We start from the raw sequence: 13,473 nt of genomic DNA, 5'->3' as shown, positions 1-13,473 counted from the left end.
TTCAAGATGAAGAGAACTTGAAATTGGATGAGCCTCCTTTGATTGAAGGTCAAGGAGATAATGTTCAAATTTTTTCAATAGAAGTTTTCTCTCCTAGATGTATTGAAGAATTGCAGCAAGATCCTATCCTTGACAGAAAACAAGAACTTGAAGAAGAAGGAACGTGAAGCACCTTGGTATGGGGCTCAAAGGTACAAATCCAACCAAAGCCAAATGGCTTGAGATTGGAAGGGTGACGGAATTGTAGCCTCATCTATTTTTTGACTGAAAATAGTCTTCTAGAGGTCCAAAAGCTTCTAGTGGGGAGGAGTGATCCAAGGGATCATTAAAGTGCTCAAAATTAAAAGTGTTCAAAATTGCTCGAAACTAATGCCAAAGCGTATATCTCAACGACCTGAATCCAACGCAACTTGAATCACTCAAAACCGATATCATATGCTCCTGATATCGTGTTTTGATCGTTTTCCCAAATAGGTAAAACATTTGTAGGTTGGATGTAGGACTATTGACTAGGCAATCCATACGCTGACTAGGCAGGGTGATTGAGAAAGCTGACTACATCTCGTGGGCCAATGGAAGGCTTCCAAGTGGCCTCATGTAATTGGTTGATTTTTGGGCACATTTTATTGGTGGTTGGATTTTTTAAGTGGCCCAATGGTTGGGTGCCACGTGGCTCAATCACAGTCTGCTACGTGGCACCCTGATACTGAGAAAAATTTGGTTAACATCGAACTTCCACTGAGGAGGATCAAACACAAGACCACTGAACCAGCAATATAGTGCTCTACAGCAGCGCCAATGGTGTTACTCAACCCATATGGCATCAAATTTATATTTAAGGTTTATGCGCAGTTATGTTGGGGAAGGGGTCGGGGCTAAGCCTTAATCCCCGGTCACCTTGCCACCCACGAGACTGCAGGAAGAAGGGAGCCAGGGGCTTAGGCTTAGCCCTAGCCCAAGGTTTCGAAACCCACAGATAATACCACTGGACCGAAACGCTAATAGTCGAGCAGGCTAGCAGTTAAGCCCAACCCACAGTCTCAGCACATACCATGTAACCACAGTGGATTTCATGGAGAGCTGGCAAGTGGGCACATAAGTTTGGGGAATGGCCCCAGGTTATATGGCACCACAGAATTGTATGTCGAAAAGTCTGTGCCATGCCAATGGGGGCGGGTGGTTAGCCCCATCCCTAGGGCGCATGACCTCATGTGGCATAAGTTTTTCGCCGATAGACCTTATTAGGCCTTTAAAAGTGGTAACAAATTGCACTCGAACCAGTGGGAATCTCACTGGTGTCAGGCAAAATTAGAGCTCGACACACCCTGGAATTGCAGAATTCGTAGAATAGTTAGCATAGTAGTATAGTTTGTAGAGCAGTTAGCAGAAAAGCTTCTCTAGAGCATAACTTCTTCATTTTTTGGAAAAATTGAGCCAAACAAGAGCCTAGCTAGGGGTGTTTTACTGTTCTGGAGCCATTGGAGACATAATTTTTACATTCTGAGCACTGTAAATCCATGTAAACACCAATTTGAGCAATTAATGAAAGAGGCCCAGCATTGGAAGTTGGACCAGGAGATATAGCCCAGAAGAGGAGTGAACTCCTTTATTATTTTGTTTTCTTGTGTTTCTGATATGTATATTTGTCTCTGTTTTTATGTTGTTAACAAAGTTTTAAAACCTTAATCTTATGTACTTTTGCAAAGTGATCTGTTTCCTAAAGACATAGAATTTTACTTGCAAAATTTCTCATCACCTTCAAGTTTGCATTTACAGAAAAGGAGCTCATGAGAGTTTCTTCTTATTTTAACAATGTTGATTTTCTTCTTTATGTTAGTCAAAACAAAGAGAAATTTTTTATCTTCTAGGTTAAAGTTGATCACCCCTTTATAATATCTTAAGTTTCTTTTATCCTCTAATTCTTTATCGCACCACAATTTCTCCTCAATTTAAGTGTAATAAATATTTTCTATATTGTCATTATTTTGCAAAGTGACATCTTCATTTAATTCCCCAATGATTTATCCAAGGCTTAGCATATTTATACCATCCTTGCTTGAGCCATCAATGGTTTTGACTAGAGTTTGAAGCAATCTTAGGAAGTTTCTTGTCTTCCATGTTGTTTATCTTGTTCTTATACATTAATTATCTAGTTATAGTCATTCTCTTGATGGGGGGAAGATTCACTTCTATGAGGAGGATAAGATATGGAGTATTACCTTTAATTTTTAGATTATAAGTTATAGAACACTTTTAGATTTGTTCTTTCTTTCTCCACAATGCAGCCCCAAATTTCACACTCATATAAGATAACAAAATTGACTAGAGTCTTAAAGAGGAGTTATTTATTATACAATAGCGAAATATCCTTATTATCCATGTCCTTAGGCAAGGATTATGCATTGGGTATTTGTTGACTATCTATTAATTCAGTCAAACAAGAGAAATATTTTCCAATTTAACAAAGTGCAACTTTTAAAAATATTTTTCTATTTACAATTTATTTTATTGGCATTTATCTCTCATGGGATTGATTGTCAATTTGGACATGTTATTGCCCAATGCCTCAAATAACGAGTCAAGAGTACATGGGTCATATCATATTTTGTTTTTATTTTTATTGCATTCCATAATTGAGTGAGACATCTCATAATTAAGTAATTGATACATTTATTTATTCAAAGGTGGCAAAATAATTTTTATATTAATTAAAAATCCAAGAGTACATGGGTATATGGCAGAATATTTTTATATTAATTAAAAATCCAAGAGTATATGGGTCACATCAGATTTTGTTTATGTTTTTATTGCATTCCATAATTGAGTGAAATATCTTATTAGTAAGTAATTGATACATTTTTTTATTCAAAGATGGCCAAATAATTTTTATATTAATTAAAAAATTAATATTATAATTTTGTAAGCTAATTTTTTAATCTCCATAATAAATAAATTAAAATTAAAATTAACATTTTTATATTTTTAAATGTATATATTTATCATCACTAAATATATTTACCATTCTATATTTACTTAATATAGTTATAACATTTAATATTTCAAAAATCATTAAAAACAAACTATATACTACAAGTAACTATTTATAAATAATACATTGTATTATTTCTTAATTTTTTAAATTAAGATGTATATTAAATGATATTTTTTAATATTATGAAGCAAATTGAAGCAAATCCTACCCAAAAATACATTTTACAACTACATTTCAAAGCATAATTGCTAATTCTTTCAATATATCACAATATTGATCAAATAGTTTCATTATTAGATAAAATATTCATTATATTTACTAATTATGAATTTTATTATTAATAATTTTAATATTTACCATAATTAAATATTAATATAAATGAAATAATATAAAAATAAAATGAAATAATATTATATTATATGTTATATTTAATTATAAGTTTATAATATAATATAAACATATTTCCTAATTATGATGATAGTCATATCTATCAATAATTATTAAGTTGATGGTAGGGATTTAATCTCCATAGACATTTTAGAATATTCTTAGTAGTATACACAAATCAAAAAGTGAAATTTATTTCCAAAGTAGTGATGCATTTTTTGCACTTTCAATAAATTTATTAATTAAAAAAATGTCATATGAACAACTGTAACATGAAATGAATTATGGTTTTTTTGGCGTGTGGTATTGATGAGCTATAGTATTGTCGAGGGCTCTACAGCCTTAGAAATTAGTTGTGGAATTAATAAATTTTCATATTGTTTTGTTTTATTTTATTTTATTTTATTTTATTTTTAATTAAAATAATATTGAATTCAAATCATTTAAATTGAATTGATAATAATAAAGTGGCGGAGTTTTTTTAGATGAAATAAAATCATTAATATTCATATCACATGTTATAAATTACCATTCATTTTACCATATAAAGTAAAATAATGATTCCGTAATAAGCACATAAAAAATTTAATATTTAAGATAACCCCCATTTTATGATGAATATTATTAACTTTTAAATAAGCTTTGTTACAATACCATGGGTCAATATCATGACTCATTACTTCCACATGTCCACAACCAAAACACATTTCAAAATATAGATAGTCTTTTAAATATTTTATTTTAATTTAATTTGATAACTTTTTGAATTAAAATTTAATACTTACAATAAACTTATAATGTAACAAGATTATTGACCATGGATATTCACCCCATTTTACCATGAATATTATTAACTTGTAAAAAAACTTTGTTACAATACTATGGGCCAACACCATGGTTTATCAATACCACTTGCCCAAAAACCATAACACATTTCAAAATCAAAATATTTTACAAATATTTTATTTTAATTTCTAATAGTGTAAATATTTGTTAACATTTACAGATGGGCTTAAGTAATAAAATGTTAAAAGTAATTGCCTTTTCTGTAGCCTAGTATGCGCAGATGTTGTAATGTCCTATAAACATTTTGACTCCATCAACATAAAATAAAATAAAATAAACATTTTAACCTAGTCAAATTACATAAACTAAAAATAGAAATAAAATAAAATAAAATCAGCTTAGATCCATCTTAACTCGGGATCTACCAAGCCCCCTGAGGGATCAAATCTCATTTTTCTCCAAAAGAAGTTTGTATCTCAAGAGATTTGATCCCTCTTGGGGTTTGGTAGATCTGGAGTTAAGATGGATCTAGGCTGGTAGTAAAACCTAGTTAAAAATTTAAGAATCTCCATGATAAAGTGAGAGTGAATCTCCATGGTTAAGAATCATCTTTTTAAAATGCATGTTTGTTTAACTTATATATTAATTACTTTTATCATTAATAATAATTACTAACACAACCATATAAATTAAATGGTTGGTAAATGCAGATAGATATCAATCCATAATAGGTATCAACGTGCTTACTTCATAATACAGAAGGGATCAATTGGTGATCAAAGTAATGTGAAATCTAGATTATTATTATTAAACATATATATACATTTGAAAAAATATGGAAGCCCAATTCCAATTTATACGGTTGTGCTAGTATTTTACATATAACAATCCATTGTGTCTTAATGTCTATTACTTTAGCATTAAACAATGCAACTTAACTTTGAAAAATAAATCTTTATTTTATATTAATAAAAAATAATATTTTTTAAGCATTTGATTATTCTTAAGATTTGCAACAACACAATCCAAAAATAAAATCCTTCAAAATAGCTCATACTCAAGTAAATAACATATTTACCATCAGTTACTTCCCACCATAATTTAAGCAAATTTTTGCATAAATAATGAATATGAAATATAATGTAAATAAATATACTTACCATGAGTTATTTCCCACAACGATTTATGTTTTCCACTTATGTAGTAGTAACATTGTTAATGTGTAGACTTACTAGTGGTTACTTCCCACCAAAATTTATGCAAATCCTTGTGCTTGATTAAGCGATTAATTTTTCAATTTCACATGTCAAATTATTAGTTGTCGTGAAAGCAAAACTTTAAGATTTGATTTGTGTATTGACCACAATTAATTAACATCAACCAACATAAATTATAATTTTTTATGCAATTTTTTTATTATAATTTCTAACTTGAATGATAAAAAATAAACTGCCCTACAACACTTCTTTTATACGAGCAACATTCAAAATATAATTAAAATTACTCCAAACAATAACATTACACCACTTAAAATTGATATAAAATTAAATTCATGACATATTTAATAACTCTGTTTCACTTAGTAATTATAACCATAAATTGAAAAAAAAAGTTAGAAATATATATTTTTAATATTTCATGTGTATCTCTATTTTGTATAGTCCTAAAACTCTCAAAAGAACATTCAATATATATACACCAGAGTGCCCACGATGACAGTGCACCGATCGACTGACATTTCCATTCCAATTTCTTTTTCGGATCCCTTTAATTATCCAAGTGTCCCACAAAATTCTACTATCAATTATGTCACAAAATTCTTTTTTAGTGGGGTAGCGATTCCCCGCTGAACAATCACAATACATCATATATCGCGGAAGCTAACAGATTTCATCATACAATATTGCCTAAGCAAACAGAATACGTGCAGAATACGTCAACATCACAAAATTCTAATATTAAATAATATCCATGAACGTATAAATAAAAGAGGAAAGTAGCTAACTGTATTTGAACTCTGAAATTTTGAACCACACTACAAACAAGTGAATATGTTCGATATGCTGCGAATGAATATATTCAATAACCTGCTTCAAACACCTATGTGCTTCTATGTTACAATCCAAAAGTTGGGCATTTAAGACTCAATACCCTTACACTAAGGCCATAGTGGCAAGCGATAATTAAGCATCCTATACAAAGCTATACTTCTTTCAAGCAACCCATTCAATATAATCTGCTTCAAACACCTATGTGCTTCTATGTTACAATCCAAAAGTTGGGCATTTAAGGCTCAATACCCTTACACTAAGGCCATAGTGGCAAGCGATAATTAAGTAAGCATCCTATACAAAGCTAAACTTCTTTCAAGCAACCCATTCAATATAATCTGCTTCAAACACCTATGTGCTTCTATGTTACAATCCAAAAGTTGGGCATTTAAGACTCAATACCCTTACACTAAGGCCATAGTGGCAAGCGATAATTAAGCAAGCATCCTGTACAAAGCTAAACTTCTTTCAAGCAACCCATTCAATATAATTGGTTGCAAGCTTCATTTCTAAATCCTCTGCATCTTCCTATGACTTAAAGTAATGCAAATTATGCTAATCTTCCAAAACAGAATTGCAAACAAAGCCCTCTCATGTACAATCTGCAATCCCCAAGCTGAAATTTGATGTAGTTCCTTCAGCTAGCGAACAACATGCTGCTTCTCCACCAGTACAGTTTCAGACCATGGAAGTAGAGAAGTTTTCATGCTCAACCTGCAAAATCCAATATCAGAACATAAAAATCTTAACTGACAAAGCAGATTGTTTCTAAACAATTTTTTGGCCAGCTACTAAAAAGAAATTGCAGTGGACATGGGCAGCTTAGGTCAACCTTAAAGGTTGTGCCATACATTTCACCATCCAAAATTGGAATACCCATCACTTTGTTCTTGGGGTATTCATAGCTTCGCAGCCCCAAAGCACTGGAGTAAAAGCAACCTGCCACCACACAAGAAATTTAGAAATTGACCAGCAGTGTGAGCACTTTCTAGTCAGACATACTGTAAAGTATTAAGATCTATCTGATCAGTTCTCATTTCAGAATTAAATTTCGTCCATAATTAAACAGTCTTTTAAGTATTTGCAATTTTATTTATAGTTCAATGGTAACTGATCTGATCTGACTGTTCTAGGCATGTGAAAATTGGCAAATTGGAAAACGATTGGCAAACAAAAAAACCAAGAACTTCAAAAAATAAAATAGTGGAGAAATAAGGGATTTTGCAACTCTGGTTGTTAGATTAAGGTTTCCTTCATCCATATATATAGAGAGAGAAATATACCTTGAGGGAACGATGCCAACGACTTCCCACATGCTGCCTTTAACAGTCCTGCATCGTCTGAAAACGAAAGACAGCCATCAGCTGTGATGCCCCAGTAGAGTGGAATTTTCCCATTCGAATCCTGAGTGCATCCAGATCAATTAAACAATTAGACTAAGTCAATAAAGTTTCAATTAAACAATTAGACTAAGTCAATAAAGTTTCAAGTTTTATCTGGAAGCAAACTGGATTTATGAGGGGTGGAGAAGTTCACTTTGTAGATTGTTTATTTAGGTTATTTAATTCATTTGTAGTGTAGATTTTGAAATATTTTTAAAATTTAATGTATTTTCTGAATTCAAATTTTTGTGATCCATAATGAATTAAGAAAAGATTTTTAGTAGAAATCACATAAAAGAAATTTTTAGCCAATGCATTTCAAACCAACAAGTGTGGTTCATCATTTAATCTGGATGATGAACCACACTTGTTGGTTCTAAATGCATCGGCCAAAAAAATTTCCTATATAATTTCTATAAAAAAATCTTAATTTAATATACATAAACAAAATTAAATAATTATTTTAATTTTATTTATATAAATATAAATTTCCAAAATATTCCAAAATACAAAGATATACAATACTTTAAAAAACCAATATAATATTGTCTTTAGTCCCCCTCATCCCATTTGTCTTTAACTCCCCTTATCCAATATGTCTTTAAATGCCTTCTCATGATTAGGAAAATGGTTCAAACCCCATTTGGTAAAAAGAACCTGGGTAACATCACCACATAATTAAAGTGGGAAATCTTTTTCTCACAATGACTATAAGTGGATGTTGATGCATGTGAGGATGTGCAAAGAAAAGAAGACCATTTGTCTTGAGGATGGTGTGGAAAAACTGAATTATGGTTTTTAAAGAATAAATTGGGTCAGATTTTATAGTGAATGATAAGTAATATTTTAAAGAATTTGTTAGGAATTTAATTTTAGTAAAAAGATTATTTAAAAAATTATTTTTAAATTAAATTAAAAATAATAATTTATTAAAATATATAAATAAAATATTTTAATTATCAATATAGATTTATCTTAAGTATAGATTTAATATAACCGGAAAAGATGAAAATTGACATTAAAATATTTTATATCATATGTATATTTAGACATTTTATAATAAAATTTAAAATAATTTTCGATTATTAACATATTTTAAATATATGTATTAAAATATTTTATTAATAATCAAAATATAGGATTTACTCATACATTTTTTTACTTCTAATTACTTTACAACATATTTATTATGTATAAAGAATTTTTTCGAAAAAAGTCATATTGAAGATTTGGGTGGACGCGTTTTGAACCAAACGGCCCAAATCAACCACCCAAATCTTCAATGTGACTTCTTCCAAAAAACTCTTTATACATTATGATATAAATCACAAAAACTTGAATTCGAATATCATATTCATTTTTATAACAAAAATATTTATTATTAAATATTTATTAATAATTTTAATTAAAAAAATTAAATATTTTATTCATATTTCATATTAAAAAATATTAATATTTTCAACTTCTTCTCACAAGAAATTATTCATTTTCATTTTTTTTTTAAATATTTGTATTTTTTAAAGAAACAACCATTTATTAAATGAACAAAAAGTCGTTGAAAACATTTCGAGTGTGGGTATACTACTTACAGTAGCAGCAAATACAGTTTTCGTGCATCTGTCAAATAGCACAAAGGCAAACTGCCCATCCAGATGTCCAACCATCTGACTCGCAGGATAAGGCGCACGGTCTCTGAAGGCCTTGTAGGCTTCTATGACCAACACAACCTCGTCTACAGATTTTGAAAGCCCGTATTGCTGCTTTAAACTCGTCAGATTCTCCAGGGTGCCTTCGAACAGGCAGAAGCAATCGTCCTTAACAGCAAACGACCTGCAACAGGAATCATTATATTAATTCATTACTATGTTACATATAAATTATACAAATTCTATTGGAGTAGGAATAGTTTTCAGGGTAGTCTAGTTGCTTGAAGCCCACTAAATCAAATTAATAATTTTTTGAGATATAAATTCAATTCTTTTTTATCAAACTATACTCTTCAAGTAGAGAGCTGATGCATTGTCAAAACAGGGACTGTCAGCACCATAAGGAATATGGAGGCTGCTGATTTCAGTTGACAATTTCTCCCACCAGATCCAAGACTTTTCTATGCAGGGTTCTTCTTTCACTATTTTATGAGAACTTCACTGATAGGAATTTTGCTCCCCATCCTTTGTCTCATTTTCTAGTTAATGATCACTCATACTCTGGCTCATGGAACTGTTTATTAGTTTTTTCTATATCAAGATATCCCCTCTATTCATCTTTTTCCTCATGGCTGCCATGAAGCAGATCTGCCTCGGAAGCACATATCCTTTCTCCCGGAGGTCTTATGCCTTCTTTCTTTTCTCAAATCAAAGGTTCCCATGATTCTCATTGCTGTATTTTTCATGATGTTTTTTGGACAATCATAATATAACTATAGAGCTTTTTTTTCGTGCTGAAAAAAAACTATACTCTTCAAGTGGACTGACTTAGTCTTGATGGCAGCCTAATTGGTTGAAACCCGTCAAATCAAGTTAATAATTTTTTGAAATACAAATTCAATTTTCTTTAAATGCATCGAACCATACCTTTCAAGTGGGCCAAATCAAGTTAATAATTTTTTAAGATACAAATTCAATTTTCTTTAAATACATCAAACCATACCTTTTAAGTGGGCTAGCTTAAAAGTGAGCCTCTAAGCAAGCCACTTAAAAATAATGCCAAAACAAAACATGAAAAGCACTAGAATAATATAGTATGAAGCTATTTTATGTAATGATTACCTATTCAAAACCCAAAGGGTATTCTACATACCCCACTTTCAATTAGAAATTATAATGGTAGGATGAAAATCTTTCCTATATCACAAAAATACCAAAAAAAATTCTGACAATAATATGAAGTATCTAAAATGTTTCTTGTAATATAAACCTCAGTTTTACCACTGTAATATAAAATTAAAATAAAAAATGCTTCTTTACTACATTTATGGATATTCACCACTACTGATTCATAGCTGTATCATCCATTAATTATTCATAACTGTATTATGTAGAATTTTTAAGAAATAAAATAAACTTAAATTCTAATACCAAATTGATTACTGTGTTACACACCAGATCTATGGAGTAATATTAATTTTTCTTTTGCCGTGTTAATACTCGATCTATAGAGTGATATTAACTTTTAACTAATGTAAAAAATTTAAGAGTTACTTGGGGTTTTCTAAAGTACTATCCTCTCTATTTATGTTCAAATTCCCACTAATCACATGAAGAACTTTGATGCCCTTCATTACTGTGTTACACACCAGATGTATGGAGTAAAGTTCAGATACCCATTAATTACATGAGGAACTTTGATGCCCTTCATTACTGTGTTACACACCAGATCTGTGGAGTAATGTTAGCTTGATCTATAGAATAATATTAGCTGTAATGTAAAGTATTTTGTGGACATGGAGAAGAGTCCATTATTGACACTTGTATTTTTGAAAGCGAGTTCAATAATTTTTTGAAATTAGTTAATTATTTGTTATTTTTTATAAGTATTGTAATAATTTAATTTTATAGATGTGGTCTAATTTTAAACAAAAATTATGTATACCTGAAAACTACTTCAAACACAATTTTTTCAATTGAAAAAAAAAACATAACACCTACCGGATCAAATTCAACCTTTACCTCCAGTAGGTCATACTGTAATAAAGATCATACTGTAATAAAGAAGTAAACAGAAATATGCAAAATTACCTCGGTCGGAGCAACGATTGATTACTGTGAGTGAATGCCATGGTTGCTATTTCCTCCATCGTTACAGAAATCGACTGTGGCAAGGCATCCAGGAAAGAGCTCAGCAAAGCCGAAGAACTCTTCTTGAGATCAGGGCTCATACTGATCTCCCCGGTAGGAGATCTGAGCTCCTCTGGTCCATAGGCTACAGTACTCTTAAATATGGCCAACATCTTGTATTTCTGGAAGAATTGCTATATACACAACAGATTTTAGAACAGATCTATAATAATAAAACTTCTATATACAGTCCGGACAGGGGAAACCTATAAACATTGATACCAAGTGATACAAGAATCCCAACACACACAATATAAATACAAAAAGCTTAAGGCCTTGAATCCTGTGGATCGCTGGGGCCTTTATCTATAAATAATTGGATATGGATGAGAATGAATTGAGTTTGGATATGACACAAAGATTGACAGAGAAACGAAGGACCAAGTAGTGGGGCTACGGGCAATGAATCATCGATTTGGGATCTATGGTCAAGAACGTTTTTCCAATTTGGCCATACGCTAATGTCGAATTTAGTCCATTTCCCTTATCTCGAACATAGTAACATTATCGGATGAGATTGGAATTTGGAAAATGGTAAAGTTTTAAAATCTATGGGAAAGGTTGAAGGTGAGAGTTATTTGTGGGATAAAAAAGTGATTTTATGTGATTTTTAAATTTTCCAGTTAAATTTAAACTATAATTTTGTTTTATTACATATATAAATATCTTTTAATTAGAATAGTTTAATTGTTTCAATTTTTGTTTTTCTTGATTTTTTTTTCAATTAATTTTGTTTTAAATTTGGTTGGGAATTTTTAGAATTTTAATTTTTAGTTATTTAATTTGAAGAAATCGAGTAGTCTAAGGGGCTTTTCATGTAGTTGATTTTTTTCAATTAATTTTGTCTTAAATCTAGTTGGGTTTTCTATCAAGTAGCCTAGGGGGTTTTCCACAGAGCCGATATTTTTTCAATCAATTCTGTCTTAAATCTAGTTGGGTTTTCTTAGAATCTTAATTTTCGGTTGTCTAATTGGCAAAAATCAAGTAGCCCACTAGTTTTCCAAGGTTTTGCACATGGGCGTTATTGGAATGGGACTGCCGTTAATAGCTTCCCACGCGGGTTCGAGCCTCGACACATGTCAAACATCTCACTTCTGTATATATGTAAAAAATTGTGAATCTAGGTTAATATATAGCTTCTAAAAAGGGACTCACCTCCCCTCATTTTAAAATAGTTTTCCAAGGTGCTAATTAGGCTATTCCTTTTCTATCCAACATTTAACCAGATAAATCCCTCTTTTATCCCACATGTAATTAGGCTGATGTAATGTGAATAACTTTGATTTGATTTTTATTGGTCCATCATAACGTGTTATTTGAATCTAAGTTTGGTGAGAAAAATTAGTTAAAAGATATATGCTTGAAACCTCTTTTGGGCTTACTATATCTAAAAAGAAATATGATTTGGCTTTATTAAAATTGTGTAGGGATGCTTATGTTATTTTGACTTAATATTTTTTTTATTTTTGACATGTTTTTGGTATTTCTCATCAGATAAGTGGAAGAATTCAGCGCCATCAAAAACTTCTAGAGCATCCAAACTCTTGAAATTTAACAACTTTAACGTGGATTTACAAAAATCTGTGGATCAGATTTCTCATTATGATATTTATATCTCTTACCTATTTATCCAAAAAATGCTCGATCAAATTTTTTTTCGTAATATCTATCGAATTTCTCATCATAATACATCTCACCTATATATCTAAAACAAAACAAACAAAACAAACAAAAACCAAAAAAATTCAATCAAATTTCTCATCATGTATCTCTCACCCATTTAACAAAATTTGATCCAATTTCTTATCATTATCCTGATAATGAAGAATACCTAACTCCACATGTAGAGTCAAATTTATTAACTTTTTCATATTATTTTGATCAAATTTCTTATCATTATCCTCATGATGAAGAATACTCGACTCCAAATGTAGAGTCAAATTTATTAACGTTTTCCTATCATAATGGAATGAACAAAATTGAAATAGCCAAAACTCAATTACTGGCGTTCAAATTGGACCACTCAAATTGCAGCTCCC

The 13,473-nt window shown here is 30.6% G+C and overlaps 1 protein-coding gene across 1 annotated transcript; it reads right to left on the bottom strand.

Moving 5' to 3' along the window:
• Positions 1-6,149: 6,149 nt before the first annotated feature.
• Positions 6,150-11,700, bottom strand: LOC149171534 (stem-specific protein TSJT1-like). The gene is made up of 5 exons (XM_089424110.1): positions 11,336-11,700; positions 9,188-9,428; positions 7,500-7,620; positions 7,049-7,155; positions 6,150-6,930 (listed from the first exon to the last, which is right to left on the bottom strand). Exons 1-5 carry the CDS (start codon positions 11,545-11,547, stop codon positions 6,895-6,897), a joined length of 717 nt encoding a protein of 238 aa, XP_089280236.1. The 5' UTR covers positions 11,548-11,700; the 3' UTR covers positions 6,150-6,894.
• Between the last annotated feature and the right edge of the window lie 1,773 nt (positions 11,701-13,473).

This window comes from Pinus tabuliformis, chromosome 4_2 (assembly GCF_031772625.1).
Source record: "Pinus tabuliformis cultivar Carrire ecotype Pingquan chromosome 4_2, CPIR1, whole genome shotgun sequence".
Classification (NCBI taxonomy): Eukaryota; Viridiplantae; Streptophyta; class Pinopsida; order Pinales; family Pinaceae; genus Pinus; species Pinus tabuliformis.
Note: the sequence above shows the minus strand (reverse complement) of the source record. Positions and strands in the feature narration are given on the sequence as shown.

Excerpts from the sequence above, each read along its gene's own strand:
- LOC149171534 (XM_089424110.1), bottom strand. The coding sequence starts at position 11,547 with ATGTTGGCCATATTTAAGAGTACTGTAGCCTATGGACCAGAGGAGCTC. Across the intron at positions 7,621-9,187 it reads AAACTGTATTTGCTGCTACT|GATTCGAATGGGAAAATTCC; the intron begins GTAAGTAGTATA and ends GGATGCACTCAG. Across the intron at positions 6,931-7,048 it reads TGTATGGCACAACCTTTAAG|GTTGAGCATGAAAACTTCTC; the intron begins GTTGACCTAAGC and ends TGGATTTTGCAG.